This window comes from Eublepharis macularius, chromosome 8 (assembly GCF_028583425.1).
Source record: "Eublepharis macularius isolate TG4126 chromosome 8, MPM_Emac_v1.0, whole genome shotgun sequence".
NCBI classification, from domain to species: domain Eukaryota; kingdom Metazoa; phylum Chordata; class Lepidosauria; order Squamata; family Eublepharidae; genus Eublepharis; species Eublepharis macularius.
The window spans coordinates 9,380,783-9,401,082 of NC_072797.1; the positions used below are offsets into that span (position 1 = coordinate 9,380,783).

The window sequence follows — 20,300 nt, forward strand, 5'->3', positions numbered from 1 at the left end:
CAGAAGTGACATCATCACATCTCCGGGCACACTCTAGCATTTGGCCCACACTTTGACCGAATGCTAGAGCATCACCGGCGACACAATGATGTCACTTCCGGTCACACTGGAAGTGACATTATTGTGTCACCAGTAACACTAATCAGCCCCTATTCCCTTCCCTTTTTTTCTCCGGCCAACCAGCTGAATGGAAGAAGGAACAGCCAGCGGGGGGCGGATGTCTCCTGCTGAAACAAGAGGCACCCTTAATTAGGGATGCTTTCGAATTCCTCATGTCTGTAATTTCAAGTCGAAAATACCCCCTTCAACTTCATTGCTCCCTTTGTGTGACTCATACCTGTAATTCTATATTCTACTACCATTTTCTCTTTCCTTTCTCCATTTTCACCACTGGAAATTGTACTAATTTTTCAATAATATTTATAGGTAAGTAAATCAGTCTGACTAATTGTGCATATATTATACACATTAATAACGTGCATTGAATGTATCAATGGCACATTAGAAACATGCCCCATAAAAAGCACACAGCCTCTGTATGAAATGCAAATGTATCCGCAAAAAAAGGAGAACCAAAATAGCGGACAAAGGGATTAAAAAGGAACAGAGCAGAATGCGTACTCATTTTGTCATCTTGTTATTGCACCCCATCTCCACCCCAATCCATGTCACTAGGTAGATGGAATCGCTTTTGGAAACATCTCAAGTCATTTTTACATCTCAAGTGCTCTTAAAGGATCTACGGTGTTCTTGCCACTTCAGCTTTTTAAAAATTCAATGTTAATGTGTTTTCACTTAATGTCGCATTATTTTTAAGATGAATATCAACAGCACTCATACTGTAGTGATAGGCATTGCGGAATCTAAAGGAATCTAAAGAAAATTTAGATGGTGTAGTGGTTAAGAGCGTGGGACTGTAATCTGGAGAGCTGGGTTTGATTCCCCACTCCTCCACCTGAAGCCAGCTGGGTGACCTTGGGTCAGTCACAGCTCTTCCATAGCTCTCTCAGCCCCACCCACCTCACAGGGTGATTATTGTTGTGAGGGTAATAATGACATACTTTGTAAACCACTCTGAGCAGGCATTAAGTTGTCCTGAAGGGCGGTATGTTTATTTGTTTGTTTATTTGTTTATTTATTTATTTATCTATTTATATTCCGCTTTTCTTACTGAGACTCAAGGTGGATTACATAGTGTGAGATTAGTACAATCAGTGGCAAGGACAAGGGGCAGGCATTTCCACACAGTGTTATGGGGTAAATTAATATAAGTTTACAAAGACATAGTATTAGCAAGGATCCAGTATGGGGTTAAGGAATTGCTGAAATAGAACATAATCAATTCTAGGACTTACATTGAACAACCTAAAGCAGAGGTAGAATATAGGAGTACATATTTGAAGCAACAGATAATATGTAAGGAAACATAATGGTGAAATCTATAGTTTCTAACTCATTAGTGAAACATCTGGGACCCCTTTCCTACAATACTGCCCTCTTAGCTGAGAAAAAAGTATTTTTGAATAATTCAGTTTTGCATTGTTTGCGAAAAACCAGTATCATGGGGGCTCTCCTGACCTCCTCAGGCAGGCCGTTCCATAGGGTAGGGGCCACTCTACCCTATGGAATTGAATGTTACGTTATTATTATTAAAATTTAATATAAAATAATGACAAATCCTTTTGGCCATGTTTTGGGGGGGGGTACACAAATGACTTGAGAGTAGAACCGCATTACAAACTTCATATACCCACGAAATTCACGATCACACGATCGTAATCTGGCGGTTCATGATTGTCCATGGCCAATGAACTAGTGTTCAGAAGAAGCCTGGTTCGGTGTGTTCGGCCGTGGTTCGGGAAGCCAGACAGTCAGGCGCCAGCAAACAATTCCCCTGGCAATGAAGCCGTGGAAATGCCTGAACTCTGTGCGCTCCTTCTGTCACCCTGGAAACCTGAATGGAAGCCCAGCTTACCTTGATTGGCAGGTCTTCCTTCCAACCACAGAGCTGCAAAGTGGTTACAAGTTGGGAGAAGACACCCAGGGGAGCAAGGGGGAAGGGGGTGTTCTGTAGGCACATCCAATCTCATCCCTGCAAACCCTGATAGGCAGCTCTGACGGCCAAACACAGACCTCCTGCATTGCTCAATAGGACCTGTGCTTATAAATAGCCGTGGGCTCCCAGGCTGGGTTTCACTTTCAGCGAGCAGTGGAGTGGGACAGAGCTCTTGCTTGCCACTTGCTAGCCTTTGGGGAGAGAGACTGAGAATATAATTTATCTTGGATTTGGGGGATAGGGATCTATCTTCTCTGGTTCCAGGGCTGCTGCCTGGCTCTTGGGCCAAGCTCAGTGGGCACCTCGGGAATTTCCTGGGGGCCTTGGATTGGAGAGGGTATAACTCCAAGATCCCTTTTGCAATCTTGTCCAAACTTGGGAGATGGCTGGAGGAGAGCCTGCAAAAGACTCCCTGGGAATATGGGCTCTCTAAGTTCCATGGGGGCCATTCCGCACCCCACGAACCACAAACCGTGAATGGGTTCGGCAACGGAAAATATTTGTTGAGGTTCGCGACCTCAGGATCATCATCAGCACCGAACCGCGAACTGCTGGTTCATTAAATTTTTTTGGTTCGTGCCCATGTCTGCTTGAGAGTATTTTCTTTCCCAAACTGATGCTCTTAAAAAGCCCACCCAGAAGTTGTTGTTCTTACTGTCATTACGTTGGTTGACAGGATTAGCCAGTAAAAGGGGGGAGAAAGTGACATCTATCATACTGCTGAATCAATCTTTTCTTCAAATCATATACTGAAGAAAAAGGAAAGCGTTACAATTTCTTTTGAAAAAATACACATGCAAGAAGAAAGGGATGGAAATTGTAATTTTCTCCTTAAAAGACCAAGCCTTAAAAGGCCCATTAAAATATAATTACTGCCCAGAATGCATTTTCCTGATAAGCCACAAAAGCTTGGTTTGAAATCAGGCTTTGCATTAACTGTGGATTATAAGAACACTTCTTTTTTACAGTAAGCTGGAGGATCTTTGATAACAGCCCACCGGCTTTCCAGGAACAGCCTGTTCGGTCTGGGAAATAGTTTGCAATTAAAGACTTTCTTAGCAACAACACAGATCCCACTTCAGCACCTGAAGGAGACTACAAAAGGTCTCATCCTGCAGAGACAGGATATTCAGATTTTGTTCCTCAAAGGATTGTACAAATCTACCCACTAAAATATCACCAGCTTTATCCAAAGGCTTTGGGATTGTGTCAAAGATCACCAATCTTTTGCCGGTAGAGGAAACATTCAAATTCTCTTTAAGCGAGAAAAGAGACGGTGTCCGCGTAGCTGTCACGAAAACACTGCCACTGTTCTAAAGCCATTTTAAAAAGCTGCGAGGGCCCAATCCTGATTGGGACTGCAGCATGGTGGGCTGAGGTGCTCTTGTCCCTTCCCCACTCCTTATCAAGCATTAGAACAGTTGTAATCACAGCTTTTTTGATACTTGAAGAGACGTGCGAGGGAGACAACATGCTGCAGACCGTGTGGCATTTTTAAAGATTTAACAACTTTAAATAGTGGTGGAGACTAAAGTTGCTAACTCTGGGTTCAGAAATACCAGGAGATTTGGGGGATGGAGTCCATGGAAGGCAGAGTTTGGCGAGGGGCTGGAACTCAGCAGAATATAATGCCATTTGCTCCAGGGGAACGAATCCCTACAATCTGGAGATGAGTGGTAATTCCAGGACCTCCGCAGGCCCCACCTGGAGGTTAGCAACCGTACCAGCAACATAATGGCCGCTATGAGAATGCCATTACATCTAGTTTGGTCCTAAATGGCATCCATATGCGCCGATAAAATGTCATTAATTGGAGCAGCAGAACAACATTGGGAGCAGAAACACACAGGGCTGCCAACTTCCAGGTTGGAGATCTCCTGGAAATGTAACTCATCTCTAGATTGTAAGGATCAGTTCCCCTGGAGAAAACGTCTGCTTTGGAGGTTGAGCTCTAAGGATTTAGGCACGTCTCAAGTTCCTCCCTTCCCCAAACTCTGCCATCCCGAGGACCACACCACAAATCTCCAGGAATTTCTCAATCTAGCTGCATTAGCTAGATTGTGTGTGCGTTATTGCTGGTGTGTTTGTGTTTGGGGTTGTATAAGGATTGTGAAGCATTTTTTTCATTGTGTATTTAGTATTTCTTTATATTCTCTCCCCTCCCCCCCCCGCCGATGGTATTGTTGTATGCTAATTTACTCCTTTGTGTGAAAGATGGGATTTTAAAAAAATCTTAAATATTTTAAAATGTTCTATTTGTGGAGAGATGCCAAAACTTTGGGTAGGGGGGAAGGAAGCCAGAGCAGAAGGGGCTAAAAAGATCTACAGGCCGAGGGGAAAGCTTGGGCCAGTGAGGGCAGAAGCAATGAAGGAGAACCTGCAGTGACGTTGTGTGTGTGGAATGAGAGTTCATGGAAGCGAAAGAGGGAAGCCAGAGCCCAGCATTGAGTGGGGGGAGGAAGGAGAAATGGGATTTTCCTTTGAGTCCCCATCCGCCCCCCAAGATTGCACTTAATCCATTGAGGAAAGCTATTGTTGTGCATGCTTAACACGTTAGATAATTTTTAGAGATGAGACATAAGAGGTTTTTTTCCTAACAAGTCCTTATAAACCGGAATTCAACAGAGCCTTAATTAGCTTTATTAAAGAAAAGGCCACGGAAGCAGCATCAAACAGATTCGATGCCATGTTGTTAACGATGCTTTCTCTCAGGGAAAAAGGCAGCTTTGGAGGAAGAGTCCTGTTTTGCAGGCAGTGCATTAATAAAATCTGTCTTCCGTTTCCATTTCCTCAATTATAACAAAAGCAAAACTTACTGCCTCCTACCAGCGTGATCTATCTTTTCTGACCTAGCTCATCTGAGAACATAAAGAAGCAGAACCTTTGTAAGGCAAAAAAAAAGAAAAGCAAATGAAAAAAAATCTGTGTAGACTCCCCCTTTTCTCCCTCCTCATTCTTAAATTCTACTCCTAAGTGAAGCTCTCCACACAGTTCCTGAGTAGAGATGGGCACGAACCGGAAAAAAACTGAACCATGGGGTTTGTGGTTCGTCAAATTTCATGAACCACGAACTTTCACAAACCTGCCTCTGGTTCGCAAACCGGTTCTTTTGGTTCGTGAAAACATCACATCCAGGTCAGAAAATCATCACTTCTGGGTCAGCATAAGGTCACTTCCGGGCCAGCAGAAGTTCACTTCTAGGTCAGCAGAAGGTCTGCAGGAAGTCCATCCTCTGTTGCCTAGGAAACTGATTGATTGACACCAGGCTGTCTGCAGTGACGAACCAAAAAATGAACCAAACGAACCAGCCTAAAGTTCATGGCGGTTTGTTAGAAATGGGATCTGACGAACCGCGGGTTTCCGAAACATGAACCAGCTTGGTTCGTGTTTAATTTTGGTTCGTATTTTGGTTCATGCCCATCTCTATTCCTGAGTCCTTCTGCTACAATTAGGGTTGACCAAAATCCCCTATTTCATTTGTTGTTATATACATTTACATTTTTGTCAATAGTTTTAGTTATCTACTTCTTGCTGCTTGAATTGTGTATGCATCCTACATTTTGTAAAAATTGACAGCATATATGGTAATATGACATTTCCAATTTATAAATACAATCTACAGTGTGTGGTGGAGAGTGCTATCAAGTCATAACTGACTTATGGCAACCGTTGGTGGGGTTTCCATGGCAAGAGACTAACAGAGATGGTTTTCCATTGCCTGCTTCTGCAAACGGGGTCTCTGTTGGAGGTCTCCCTTCCAATTACTAACCAAGGGTGAACCTGCTTAGCTTCTGAGATCTGATGAGAACAGGCTCACCTGGGCTATCCAGGATAGGATGGAATGCTTCACTGGTGGTGGAGAGTGCCCTCAAGTCATAGCTGACTTATGGTGACCCCTGCTGGGATTTTCATGGCAAGAGACCAGCAGAGGTGGTTTGCCATTGTCTGCTTCTGCGATCCTGATCTTCATTGGAGGTCTCTCTTTCATTTACTAACCAAGGCTGACCTTGCTTAGCTTCTGAGATCTGATGAGATTAGGCTAACCTGGGCTATCCAGGTAAGGGCAATCTACAACGCAATGTAGGTTATAATGTACCACTTGTTTTGTTTGTTTCTTTGTTAGTGTTTTATACCCCACCTTTCTCATCTAATGGTGACCCAAGGTAATTTGCATCTCCTCCATTATATCCCAACAACAAACCCAGGAGATAAGTGAGGCTGAGTTTGTGTGATTGGCCCATGACCACCCAGTGAGCTTCTATGGCAGAGCAGAGATTTGATCCTAGTCTGGCTCACTAACCATTTCATCACGCTGGCTCTCAAGTGCTGAAGTCACAAGCGGGGCACCTGCAAGGACTTGTGGGGGCATCTCATTTTCCCTCCCCACACTATTTCCTATTTCCCTCCTCTTTGCAGCCCCCATATCTTCTTCCCTTTTACTGCTTCCTTCTCTCCTTCCCACCCAACAGTCAATCTACCTTTTATTTGCACCTTTCCACCTTCAGCTAAAGTTATTATTTATTTTTTGTACTCCACCTTTCTCCACAATGGGGACCGAAAGAAGCTTACATCATTCTCCTCTCATCCATTTTAACCTCACAACAACCCTTTGTGGTAGGTTAGCCTGAGAATGTGTGACTGGCCCAAGGTCACCCATTAAGCTTCCACGGCAGAGTGGGGATTCAAACAGTCTCCCAGATCCATTACACAACACTGGCTTTGGGGGGTGACTGTTGTTGAACAATAACCAGCAGCCAGGGGAACTTTCACCCTCCATTCCATGTCACCATCTGGCTAGCAGGGGGAAAGGCCTGGGAATGGACCTCCCGGGTGTGCTCCCTGGGCGGTACAAAGACATCACTCCCCAGGAGTGACGTCATTTCGCTCCCCTGAGGATGCTCTCACAGTTTGCAGTGGGCTGATTGGAGGCCCAAATGGGTCGAATTATTCCTGTTTGAGGCTCATATCGGCCCACTGTGAAGTGCACAAGTGCTCCTGCATGATTACAGGTACGGGAGCGAAAGAACATGGAGAAGATGAATGTGTCCTACCGGAAGTGTAAGGGAACCTGGTATACTATCCATGTCGTATAAAGTCACAGGGTGGTTGTGGCTAGGCCTAGACCCAATAAGTACTCCCTCAAAGGCCAAAGCCCTGGAAAGAGTCCTGCCTCCTCCCCCTGCCTTTCACTGACAAAAACCAAGGCTTCAACTGGCAATAACGTTGTGGTTGCTTAGCAACAGCCACTGAGGGCAAAGCTAGAAGGGCTGCTTTTCTTATTATGGGGGGTTTTAAACCTCCTTCTCCAGTTTTTTAAAAGGCTTCAGTTATTTCCACTAACATGGAGCTTTTCTCAACTTGGTAGAAATATCTATCTTGTCTGTTCCTGGCTCCAATTTCTGAATTTAATATCTAAACATTTGGCCACATTGAGAATTGTGTATATTGATAATGTTTATTTGTGGATGCCTATGCCATGATGAAAAATGTGTATACATTGTATGGGGAAAATTCAGTGTCAGGAATTAGAAAGATAGCACAAAAATAAAAATTTCTTTAGGAAGCCAGCTGGTGTACTACTATACTATTTTAAAGTAGAGGTGACTGATTTCCTTCAAGCTTTCTTCAGATTGAACTTCTACCAAGCTGAGCTTTCCTCTGCTAAATTGCTAATTGATTGCTGTCCCCACTTTTGCCCAACCCTACACATATTTACTTGCAATTCATATCACAGAATCCCTCTAGCTAGGCAAGTTATCCCCCACCCGACCCCCTAGTAAGACAAGCCTTGCTATCCAATTCTCAGATGTGAATACAGAGAGAATTCAGCCCTCCCGGCCAGCAGACTGAGGGCCAAACTACACATGACGAATGACACTTGAATGGCAAGTGTATTTCTCCCTGTTCACTTGCCCTCCACTCAATCCACTTGCCGTTCAAGTGTCATTCGTCATGTGTAGCTTGGCCCTAAGGCTGTTGAGGCCAGGGGAAGTGTTTGCTGCTCCAGAAGGGGAAAGCAGCAGCACACCCTTTCTCAAACATCTGGGATCAACCTGAGGGGCGGTCAAGCTCTATATAAGCCATCTCTGCCTCTCAGAGTGGGCCAGTGAGCCCCTTGGCACATCCCCTTTGGTGGGGAATTGAGGTCTGTCAGAATTGGCTGGTATGCTTCTCGGCTACTACCTGTAAGGGCAGACTGCTGGGTGGGGCCCCCTGGGCCGCTGTGGTTCTGGATGAACCATTGCAAAATATCTTGATGCCGTTTCCACACTACGTACCTTCATCGAGAATGCTGCAGAACACCGCGAAAAAAACACGGAAGATAAGCGTCTTCTCACAAGAGTTTTGCACGACATTGCGCAAAACTCACACGAGAAGATGCTATCTTCCGCAGTTATTTTGCAATGTTCCACAGCATTCCGGAGGAAAGTAAGTAGTGTGGAAATGGCCCTGTACAAGTCCTTCACTCTGACTCCACAGCTTGGGGTGGTTGAAGCTTGAAGGGGGGAACTATTTGCCTGGCCGGTTGGGTCCCGACCATGTGCATGGATTGCTCGCATCTGGGGCAGTGGGGCTCACCCAGACAGGTCAAGATGGAGGTCCTGGGTGACCTTAGGGCTTGACCTGTTCCACTCATTAGACCCTTGCAGTATGTTGTATTTTAATAAAAGTGGCCCTTTAGTACCCAAGCGATGGGTCTGCCTCTTCTTAGTCCGACTGGGTGGAAAATATGATTACTTTTAAGTTACAAGTCATGGAGCTCAGTTCTTCTCTGTCAGTGCTCATAATATTTCTGAGTTCAATGAGTGTGGTGGATCTCAGATGTCCAGGTACAAACTAGCAAAGTTTGGCAGCATCCCTGATTCTCAGTTTCTTTATGATGGTGGGCAGCACTGAAGAATACTATGGCCAGGGGGTGGTGGAAACCTCTAAAGAAGGTGATAATATTGCTTTATTTTATTTTTTATGTCATTTATAGTCCACCTTTCTTACTGGGACTCAAGATGGATTGCACAGTGTGAGATTAATACAAGGACATTTCGATAAACAATGCTTTGAGAGCCCCTCCCTACAATACAAAAGCCTTTTTGAATAATGGTTGTTGTGGGTTTTCCGGGCTGTATTGCCGTGGTCTTGGCATTGTAGTTCCCGACGTTTCGCCAGCAGCTGTGGCTGGCATCTTCAGAGGTGTAGCACCAAAAGACAGAGATCTCTCAGTGAAAGCCTTCGACAATACACCTTTTTGAATAATTTGGTTGAATAATTCGCTTTATAGGACCTTCTCCAGCCATGGACCTCTCTGCCTAATCAATGCTAAGTTTTGTTTCAGGCAATATGTTAGTGGCAACTCAAATTTGTTTATAGAAAAAAATCTACTCACTTGTCCAGCAGTGTCCAATATGTCCAAGTAAGCAGGTTCGTCATCTATCCGGACTTGTGTTTTATAAGCATCCTCTGTGGAGGAGAAAGATAAGAAGGAAGAAAACCTGAATTTAGGCAGGATGAGACATATTCTCTCTCTCTCTCTCTCTCTCCACACACACACACACACACACACACACACACACACACCATCAATATTCTGTGACAAAAACAGTGGAACTCTGCAACCTGCACTATTTATCATATGGGTTATTAAAAATCTGTTTTACACAATACATAATAAAGATTAACGTGCAGCCATTGAAAAATGAAGTAATAGGGGAGAATGGATGCCACTTGTTTCCTTCCTTTACTGTTACAAGGATTCACTCCGTCCTACATTCTTTGCTTCCTCAACTCCAAATTAGTTGATAGAACTTGTGAAATTTGGAGCGCTGAGACATGTGAATCCAGTTCACTAAATTCATTCACTTCTTTGTTCTCCCCTCATACACACACAATACTGGCGCTTATGGATGAACCATTGTAAAATATCTTGATGCAAATACAGTAATTTGCCATTCCTCATATTTACATCCCACTCTTTATGTCCTGCCCTTCGTCTGAGGAGGATAGGATGGTATTGTGGAATTCGCTGCCAGTGAAGATTAGTAATGGCTGCCAGTGTAGGTTGGTGAGGGCTGCGAGAATAGATGGCTTTAAAATATGGTCAGACAGATTCATGGAGGAGAAGCTCGTTGATGGCCACTAGCCATTGTGACTAGAGATGGGCATGAAAAGCAACATGAACTTTAAAAAGCCACGAACAGCCCAATCAGCTGTTGGTGAACAACCTGTTCATGAGGCCCCATTCTAAATGAACAGGTGGTCGTTGCAAGCCTCCTTCATTGCTGTTCATCAAGCCAGACAGTCTGGCACCTGCAATCAATTCCCTTGGCAACTGGAGGCAGGGACTGTCTGAACTCCTGCTGTTGCCCTGGAAACCCCAATCTAAGCCCAATTTCGCTTGATAGGCAGGTCTTCCTTTCAAGTGTGGAGCTCCAAATTTGTTACAAGGAAGCAAAGAGCAGGGGGGAGGGGCTCCCAGCTCTGGTTTTGCAGACAGTGAGGGAGAGACAGTTGCTGTTGGCATTTTGAGAGAGAGACAGGGAGAGTGCATTGGAGCTTGAATTTTCTTTGTGTGTGGTGGGATAGTGATCTACCTCTTCAAGTTCCAGGGCAGCTGCCTGGCTCTGAGCCAAGCTATTATTTATTACTGATACCTTTCCTGCTGCCTGCTCAGATAAGGTTTCTGGGAGTGGTGCGGTAGGGATCTACCCTTTCAGGTTCTAGGGCTACTGCCAGACTCTTGGGCCAAACTATTCTTCATTATTGGTACATTTCCTGGTGCCATCTTTAACACTTATTAACTCAAAAGAAAATTATACCATCCATTGCTACCTAGATAATTACAGGAGAGCAATTACATGGGTTCATTAAAATATCTTAACAGAGATAGGCAGATCACTAGCAAGGAGCTCCTTCTAAGAAAGAGTACCTAATCAATTAAGTCTCACTTATTTATAAGTTTTTAAAGTCATCTTCTAATGATTGCTATCCATTCCACTAGATGAATGCAAACATTATTGATTCTGTTTTAGGGCCAAGCTACACATGACGAATGACACTTGAACGGCAAGTGGATTGAGTGGAGGGCAAGTGAACAGGGACAAATACACTTGCTGTTCAAGTGTCATTCGTCATGTGTAGCTTGGCCCTTATTCAGACACATTGCTAAATTATCTATACGTGAATATCTTCTTAAAATATATAAAAACAGTTCATTCTTGCAACTTTTTTGTTATTATGAAGTATATTTTAAAACACTGATAAGGTTCATACATTGTCATTCAATCAATACATCCCATCTTTGAAGTATATCTTCACTTCTGTTAAGTTCGTATATTCTTGCCATTCTCAAATGCTTCTTGCATTTTGCACAGTGCATTGTCTGTTTCTGAGACAATAAAAGTTCAGTGTATTGTCGAAGGCTTTCACGGCCGGAGAACGATGGTTGTTGGGGGTTTTCCGGGCTGTATTGCCATGGTCTTGGCATTGTAGTTCCTGACGTTTCGCCAGCAGCTGTGGCTGGCATCTTCAGAGGTGTAGCACCAAAAGACAGAGATCTCTCAGAGAGATCTCTGTCTTTTGGTGCTACACCTCTGAAGATGCCAGCCACAGCTGCTGGCGAAACGTCAGGAACTACAATGCCAAGACCACGGCAATACAGCCCGGAAAACCCCCAACAACCATAATAAAAGTTCAGGTTTAAGAGTCAGCTGATGTTGAGATACTTGAGCAAATAAGTTTAGATTACCTTTGAGGTTTTCCGACTTTGGGGGAAATATTCAACATCAGCTTGCTGTCTAAATAAATAAATAAAGTTGTCCTCCATAAATAAATAGACCTGTCTTCTAATTCCATTTTAAACTAAGTCACCTTAGTTGCCTTTTTATGATTTTTGACTGCCTCCTGCAGGGGAGTTTTTGGTGATAAGGTGAATGAAAAGTGTCTTGAATAAATAAATATCTTGCTGATATTTATATAGGAGCCCCATGATAAAGTTGCAAGGAACTGTGTGTTTTTCTGGAACAGAATTTGCAAACCACTGGTCTATGTAGTTGCTTTGTAAGTTTAGTAAATTGGATTTAAAAAAAAAATCAAGCCCTTTAAAAAAAATGGTTCTCTTTTCCTTCACCCTCTTCCCTGAAGCCAAGTGGAAAATAAGCACTGGCTAATATTTGTATAGATTATATGACTCCGCTGTATATTTCATGCCCTGTCTCATTATTCATATTTTCTTGTTAAGGTTAAATGGAGCTGAAGCATCAGACAGTATTTATACCGCAACCAGGGCTGGAAATTATCTGCGTTGTTTAATTAAACAACAATGCAAGACAGGCAGCCTGTTTATGGTGACTGATAGTGTGCTTCAGTTGCGCACTCAGCTGCGAGGTGGGAAGCGGGGCCAAGAACATCCAGCGTTATGTCCAAGAGAGACCATTTATCAGTAGAAGCATATGGTCAGCCATGTAGTAGGATGTGACCCAGCAAGACCTCTGCACATCTGAGCCATTACAGAAGATAGCAAAGACGTGCCTACCTCCATTAGGAAGTCAGAATGTACACAAAAATGGTGCAAAATGTATTTGCCCTCAGTGTTGGCATCAGAGATTGGCTTCTCAGGTTCCCCTCTGGTGGTGGGCTCCCAGAGATTGGCTGGCAGTGGGAGGCAACCTGGGAAAGTATGCACTGGGTGTACTCACGGCAGGAAGCAGTGACATCACTTCCTGAAGTGATATCATCATACTGGCCATAGGAGTGCTCCTGGACCTCAATAGAGACAATTTTTGCCCCAAAGCGTGGGAGCAAGCCTGGAGCCAGTGTGATGATGTCACTTTCAGGAAGTGACATCATCACGTAAGTGCTGGGAGTGCACGTGCACTTCACAAGCGTGCAAAAAGAACCATACAGAAGGCACAAGGTAAGTGCCAGGTTCCCCTCTCCCTGCTGGGAAAGAATAGGGACCTGAGGACCCTAATTAGAGGTGGGCATTGTGGGGCACCTGCCAAGGAAGAGCCCGCCACTTGGCAGCAGAAGTGTTCCCATCTTGCCCTCTTTCATACAAGAAAAGCCATGCTAAATCAGACCAAGAGTTAATTTTTCTGTCATACTATGGTAGATCTTACCTCAGTCCTACAACTCTACTGAGGAAAGCGTAAAGCCTTCTTCCAGCCTGTTGAGCCTTCTTCCAACTTAAGTGGCTTTTCCACTGGAGGAAGAGCATTTTCAAGTGGTGGGAGACTCCACTTGAGTGGAGGAAGGCTCCTTGGAAGATAGTTGGATCCATTCCACTGTTGCCCATGGTGACTGACCAGACAGCCAAGAAGAGCAACACAAGGGCAACACAAGGCCCAAAGTTCTCCCAGAATTTCAATTGATCTCCAGACTACAAAGAACAGTTCCTCTGTAGATAATGGAGCTTTAGAGAGTGAACTCTGGCCTCACATTTCGTCCCCAAACTCTACCCTCCCCATAACTCTGTCCTCCCCATAAACAATGCCATATGGTTAAGACTTCACTAGCATTAGTACAAATCCAATACAGAGCTGAAGAAATGCTGAAACAGAACATAAGCAATTCTAGGGCTGGCATTAGACCACATGAAGCACAAGTAGCTCATAGGAGTGCATATTTGAGACAACAACAAAAACAAAATTTGATTTATGTATCGCCCTTCAGTACAACTTAATGCCCACTCAGAGTGGTTTACAAAGTATGTTATTATTATCCCCACAACAAACACCCTGTGAAGTGGGTGGGGCTGAGAGAGCTCCAGAGAGCTGTGACTCTCCCAAGGTCACCCATCTGGCTTCAAGTGGAGGAGTGGGGAATCAAACCCAGCTCTCCAGATGAGAGTCCTGCGCTCTTAACCACGGCACCAAACTGGTAGTATGTAAGGCAACATAGAGGTGGAGTCTATGGTCCTTAACTCGTTAGCAAAGCATCTGAGAGCTCCTCCCTACAATATAAAAAAGCCTTTTTGAATAACTGGGTTTTGCATAATTTGTGGAAAGTTAGGAGAGTGAGGGCTTTCCTGACCTCCTCAGGCAGGCCGTTCCACAGAGTAGGGGCCACAGAGAAAGCCCGTATTCGGGCTGCTGTTGATTTCGCCCATGCGCAAGGTGGCACCTGCAGGAGACCCTGCTCAGATGAGCAAAGCTGCCATGGGGGAACATAGGGAGGGAGGCAGTCCCATAGGTATGCCAGGCCAAGGCCATGAAGAGCTTTGTATGTGACAACCAATACCTTGAACTGAGTTATGCCTTTATGCACTGCTTTGCAGAGGTTGGACACTATGGGCAACAGGATTCTGGACTAGAATTACTTATGGTCTGATCCTGCAGGCCTCTTCCTGTGATCTCGCATCCTTATTTCAAACTGGTCCAATCCCAGAAGGATCCAACCCTCTTCTCAATTCGGAGATCAACCCATTTGCAGAGGGGTAAAGCTGACATGGTAAACCTTGAATTCAGCACATTTCCAGATCTGTCTGAGTTTAGAGAGATTGGCCTGAGTGATCATTTCCAGCCACTCTTATTCTCTATTGCAATACATGTTGACCATTAAACAAATTGTCCCTCATTACAATTATGGCAACTATATAAATGCAAATCAAGCTCGGCTTAGGACGGAATGCCATTCTCCCCGTTGCCTATCTATATGTATTTATTTACTTCTGCCGCTCAACAACTCAGACGTTAATTCCCTTTGAAAAGTAAATTGTACCATTGGATATTATATTAAAATTAATTAAGTCCTTGGAATTCAGGAGGTACGACGCAGCTGAAGTGCTTAAGTCGCCGATAAGGAAACAATACACATGCAAATAAAGAGAACAAATGATCGAGCAGTACCCAGAGTAATAAAAAAAAATTACTGACTCTGCTCTAATTGTACAACTATTGCTTATAGTCTAGAAGTCTGGCGTACATTGCATTGAGATCTGCCCTGGGCATACTTCATTTCAGTAGGTTCCCAATGGTGTTTTCCTTCCAGTTTCATCAGGGATGTTTTGTACACAGAAATTCGGCTGGCAGGTTTATATGGTGTACAGTGTTTTTAATCTGGCTGCCTGGATTACTGCGAATGACCCACCACTGGGTCTCGAAGTGGTCAGGGATTTCAGCAAAAGAACAGCTATGTCTCTTGGTACCTAGATTCTCTCTCTCTCTGTCCAGCCTTCTGAGCTTGGGAAAGGGGGCAAAGTCTAGCTAGCAATGAGGGGAGAGGGGAGAGAGGATAATTAGACCACAAGCCGATTGCTGTGAAAAGGAGGAAATGTCATAGGGAAAAAACTGTAATGATTAACAATATGGTTATTAAGCTGGTTCTTTCTTTCTTTATTGTCTAGTAGTATGTGTCGGCCACTGTAGGCCTTCAGTATGTATGCTTTATGCTTTTCCTTTTTCTTTTCTGTACTATCTTTTTAACTTTTCCACAATAAAATAAAAATAGTTATTAAAAAAATCCTCCAGAGAGCTCAGGATGGGAGTGGGGGATGGAAACGACGTAACAAGAGGCAGGAAAAAAGCCGAGGTGTTTTGCGGGTGAGAGAGAAACCCAGTCCCTCCCATTCTTCTTCTCCTGTCACAGGTAACAGATTTCCTTTACAGCGGCGTGGTCTGGGGGAGCCCAGTGACGCCTGGTGTGGGCTTTCGGGGACCACAGTTCTCTTTGTCAGATGCATCTGGCAGGGAGAGCTGTGGTTATCGAGGGCTTATACTACATAGAAATTGGATGCTTTTACTGCTGCAAACTAACACAGCAAACTGATTACACACCAAAAGGAGATGTTTACATTTACTAGCAAAGGAATGTTTTGGTTGCCTCCCCCCTAATTGCATCTTGTCCCTCCTTTCCTTCTCTCCCCTCTCCCCCCTCCACTTCTGTATTTGACCAGTTTGTATCATGCATCTGACGAACAGAACTTGATTCTCGAAAGCTTATGCTGCAATAAAATTGGTTAGTCTTAAAGGTGCTACTGGACTCTTTTTGATTCTTCTCCTGTCAGGGTCCTGTTACATGCCTCCCCCCTCAATCTCTGAGCTCCTGAAGGAAAACCAGCTGATTGGATTTTTGAAAGAGAGAATCTTTCCAGTTGATTGGCTGTTCTTTGCAAGAAAATCCACTTCGCTCGGTTTTCCTCCAGTTGTTGGGGGCGGGGGGTTAAGACTACCATTCCCACAAGGAAACCTTGTGGGATCAATCAAGTGCTCTTCATGTTTAATTTGTCTCGTATGTTTCCGCTCAGAGGTTCAAGGTAGCTAAAAGACTGTTGCAGCTGTGCAAGGCAAATTTAGCAGGCTAACTATTTGGACAGGGTAGAACAATAACAAGGTAGACCAATAAAACCATCCCTTATACATTATAATCAGTCTAGATACTTTCTCTGTTCTATCTGCCAATTGCGCTGAATTAGATCCTATGAGCCATGAGTGCAGTATCTCCAAAAAGGGACAAGGGCTGCCTCAAGGCTTTGTTCACCACTGGCTTTACTTTAGAGGAATCGCGAGGGCTTTTGGGGAGAATGTGAAGGCAGACTAGAACAGAATCCACCCCTAGTTGGTGACCCTAGGCAGGCAGGAGATTAAACCGGCTGACTGAGTCCTAGATGGGGCTGGCTTGAGCAGCTGTCACAGCAAATTGGTGGCCTGAACAGGAAAAGTGTGAGTGACAGCTACCACGGAGTCAGCTCTTCTTCTCCCCTCTGATGGGGATCAGTGTGTGGCCCGGGGCAACTGCCTCCATTGCTCACTGGCTAAGTCTGCCCTTGCCGTTCTGTCCTCAGGGTTCCTTTTTTACTTCCTCCCTTTTCCAACTGCGTCTTTGCATTGGGTGGCCCACGGAGATCAGAAGTATCTCAGAGTCTCTTAACATGAGACTTCTTACATAAGGATGCTCAAGTGTAGAGAGACCCAGTGTTAGCCAGGAAGCATAGTTTTAAAAGACAGAGCCAAAAGCTCTGTCAATTTCACCTCTCTACACAGAGCTGGCAGAGTTCGCTCCTCAGGGGGTTTGAATCTCTGCCTCCCCAAAGGCTCTGTCAATTTCACCACCCCTTCAAGGAGGTGAAGATGAAATCAACAAACCCCCCGAGGAGCGATCTCTGCCGGCTCTATGTATAGAGGTGAAATTGACAGAGCCTTTGGATCTGTCTTTTTAAACTACGCTTCCTGGCTAACATTGCACCTCCCTACACTTGAGCATTCTTGTGTAACATGTCTTGTGTACAGAGACTCTGTCGTACCTTGTAGGATACCATCATGCTGCTAAGAAGCGTAGTCTCCCCTAGACTTTTACCAAAGTGGGGCAAAAGTCCTTGGTAATTTGGTAATCTAGGGAGCTGTATTGTTTGCCTCTATGGATGATTCTGCCCTGGAGAGAAGGAAGAGAATCTCTGATGCTTTTATTCCCACACAAGCAAGAAGTTCTTCTGAATGAAAGTCAGAACTGTGGCTTTAATTGATCTCTCTGCAATGATAGTAAGTGAATCATTGCTGCCTTAATCTTCCACTTGGTAACAAAATCATAGGGTTGGTAGTGGAATGAAATTGCTACCTGCTATTCTCGCACACAGGAGGAACCGGTAGTGATTAACCAGGAGAGCCTTGTTCACGTACACCTTTTGAAGTGAATGACACTCTCGGCTTCAATGGAAATGCTCTGGCAAGATTAATTATTATTATTCAAGTCTGTACGGAAAGTGGGTTCAAACTGTGGATGTTAGAAATGACTCATGTTTTGGAGGAAGGGAGGGGCAGGGAACACTGACTTTAATCCTGTTCATTTTATTTGCCTTTTTCCCCCTCCCTGAAAACAGTTGATCTTTTAGGCTAGCAGCCCCTCAACACATCTGTTCCACAACCATGGGAAGAATCTCAGAACTTTGGCCGATTTGACCCAGACAGGAAAGATGCTTAGAGAGAGGAGGAGGTTGTCAACGGGTTCTATTCAGTGATTGGTCCTTGCAAGTCCTGAAATTGGTGGAAATATAAAGTAAGCCATTGGGAGTGAGAAGAAACAAGGAAAGGGATGAGCAACAATGAAGGAAAAGGAGGCAGACAACCCGAAGGGAAGAGAGAAGTGGAAAGAATATTCCCGGAAGGAACCTGATGGCTCCACTTGGTCTGTTTATAGGGTTGCCTACCACCATGTGGACACAAGAGTTTCTCCCAAGAGTAATCTCAAGAGTACAAAGATCAGACTAGAAGGAAATGGCAGCTTCTCACTGTGGACTCTGGCATCACACCCTCACTGAGCTCTTGTTCGTTGTTTGTGGGAGCCAGCAGGTCCTCCTGCAGCCATCAAGATCCCTACCACACCACTCCCAGAAACCCTACCTGAGCAGGCAGCAGGAAAGGTACCAATAATAAATAATAGCTTGGTCCAGAGCCTGGCGGCAGCCCTGGAACTTGAAGGAGTAGATCCCTACCGCACCACTCCCAGAAACCCTACCTGAGCAGGCAGCAGGAAATGTACCAATAATAAATAATAGCTTGGGCCAGAGCCTGGCAGCAGCCCTGGAATTTGAAGGGGTAGATCACTATCCCACCACACACACAAAATTCCAAGCTCCAATGCACTCTCCCTGTCTCTCTCTCAAAATGCCAACAGCAACTGTCTCTCCTTCACGGTCTGCAAAACCAGAGCTGGGAGCCCCCCTCCCCCCTGCTCTTTGCTTCCTTGTAACAAATTTGGAGCTCCACACTTGAAAGGAAGACCTGCCTAACTAGCTAAATTGGGCTTAGATTGGGGTTTCCAGGGCAACAGCAGGAGTTCAGACAGAGTTCAGACAATCCCTGCCTAAGTTGCCAGTGGAAATTGATTGCAGGTGCTAGACTGTCTGGCTTGATGAACAGCAACAAACAGCAACAAACGAAGCTTATAACAACCGTTCATTGTTTGTTTAGAATGGGGCCTCACAAACAGCTTGTTCGCAAACAGCAAATTGTGCTGTTTGTGCCTTTTTTTTCGTATTGCTGTTTGTGCCCATCTCTAATTATAACTGATCTCCAGACTACAGACTCAGTTTCCCTGGAGAAAATGGCTGCTTTGTAGGGTGGTCTCTGTGGCATTATACCCCACTTCCCTCTCCAAACCGTACCTTCCCTGGAATATTACCCCCGTAAGTCTCCAAGAATTTTCCAACCCACACTTAGAATCCTCCCCCCAAAAGGAGTGTTTTCACCCACTCACTTCTTGCACATTTTTCTGGCCTTCCAGTGTTAGAAATAGGATGTTAGATCGGACTTTAGTCTGATTTGGCAAAACGATGTGCATGGTCTAATACTAGGGAGCAGGCAAGCGATAGCATGAGATCGGGACGAGTCATGTTGGATAAGTCCCCGTTTTAGTACACTGGAGGGAAGAAGTGTGTAGTTGGACTGACGCAAAGCACTCTGTACGTTCAAAAGCTTGATTGGTGTGATTAATGATGACACCTGATGTTGTGCGTCTCTAGTCTTGTTCTCCAGTAGCTTTCTCTTTCAGTAAGCGCTTCAGGCATGAGTGATCAGCTCTGACGGGGCAATCGTATTTCCTAGCCAAGAGGGATGGGATAAAGGCCCCAAAGGAAAGCTACCAATTAACCTGTAACCTTGAAGCAGCTGCACTAGAAGTGAGGCCAGCAAGGAGAGAAAACTGCAAAGCCGAAGAACCCGGACAATTGTTGTCACAGATCTTTGTGGCTAAAAAGCAGCATTGCACATGCACGGCATTGATCTGCAGAAGCCAAGATGCAGTTTTCCGGAGGACAGAATTTTTCGATTTGGTTTTTCAGATCCTAGTACTTGTCTGCACTGGCTTTCATTAATTTTATAGGTGTCTGTGAGTAAACAAACAGGAATATAGGTCTTTTTTTAACAAAAGGTGTGGCAGGGAGGGGGTCGTCTGCTTAATTGAAAATGGTTTCCCATTCAAGCCCTTTCTGCCTTGTTAATGTTAACCTATCCCCTTCCCCTATTCAAATTGCTGACTGATACTCATCCGAACACCCTTTCTAAGTAATAATATTATAATAAAAATAACATTCGATTTATATACCACCCTTCAGGATGACTTAACACCCACTCAGAGTGGTTTACAAAGTATGTCATTATTATCCCCACAACAAAACACCCTGGCCGTTTCCAGACGGCTTACCTGGCTCCGGAACGTTGCGCCATCTCGTGGGGAAAACGCAAAATATCACGTTTTCTCATGCGAGTTTTGCACGATGTCATGCGAAACTCACGTGAGAAAACGCGATATTTCGCGTTTT

At 44.6% G+C, this 20,300-nt stretch overlaps 1 protein-coding gene across 1 annotated transcript in view; it reads right to left on the reverse strand.

The window, feature by feature from the left end:
• Positions 1–20,300, reverse strand: part of RIT2 (Ras like without CAAX 2) — a 295,329-nt gene that overhangs the window by 152,786 nt on the left and 122,243 nt on the right. Inside the window, exon 3 of the mRNA XM_054987141.1 lies at positions 9,438–9,511. Coding sequence (XP_054843116.1) covers positions 9,438–9,511 — 74 coding nt within the window. The remainder of the gene's footprint in view (positions 1–9,437; positions 9,512–20,300) is intronic.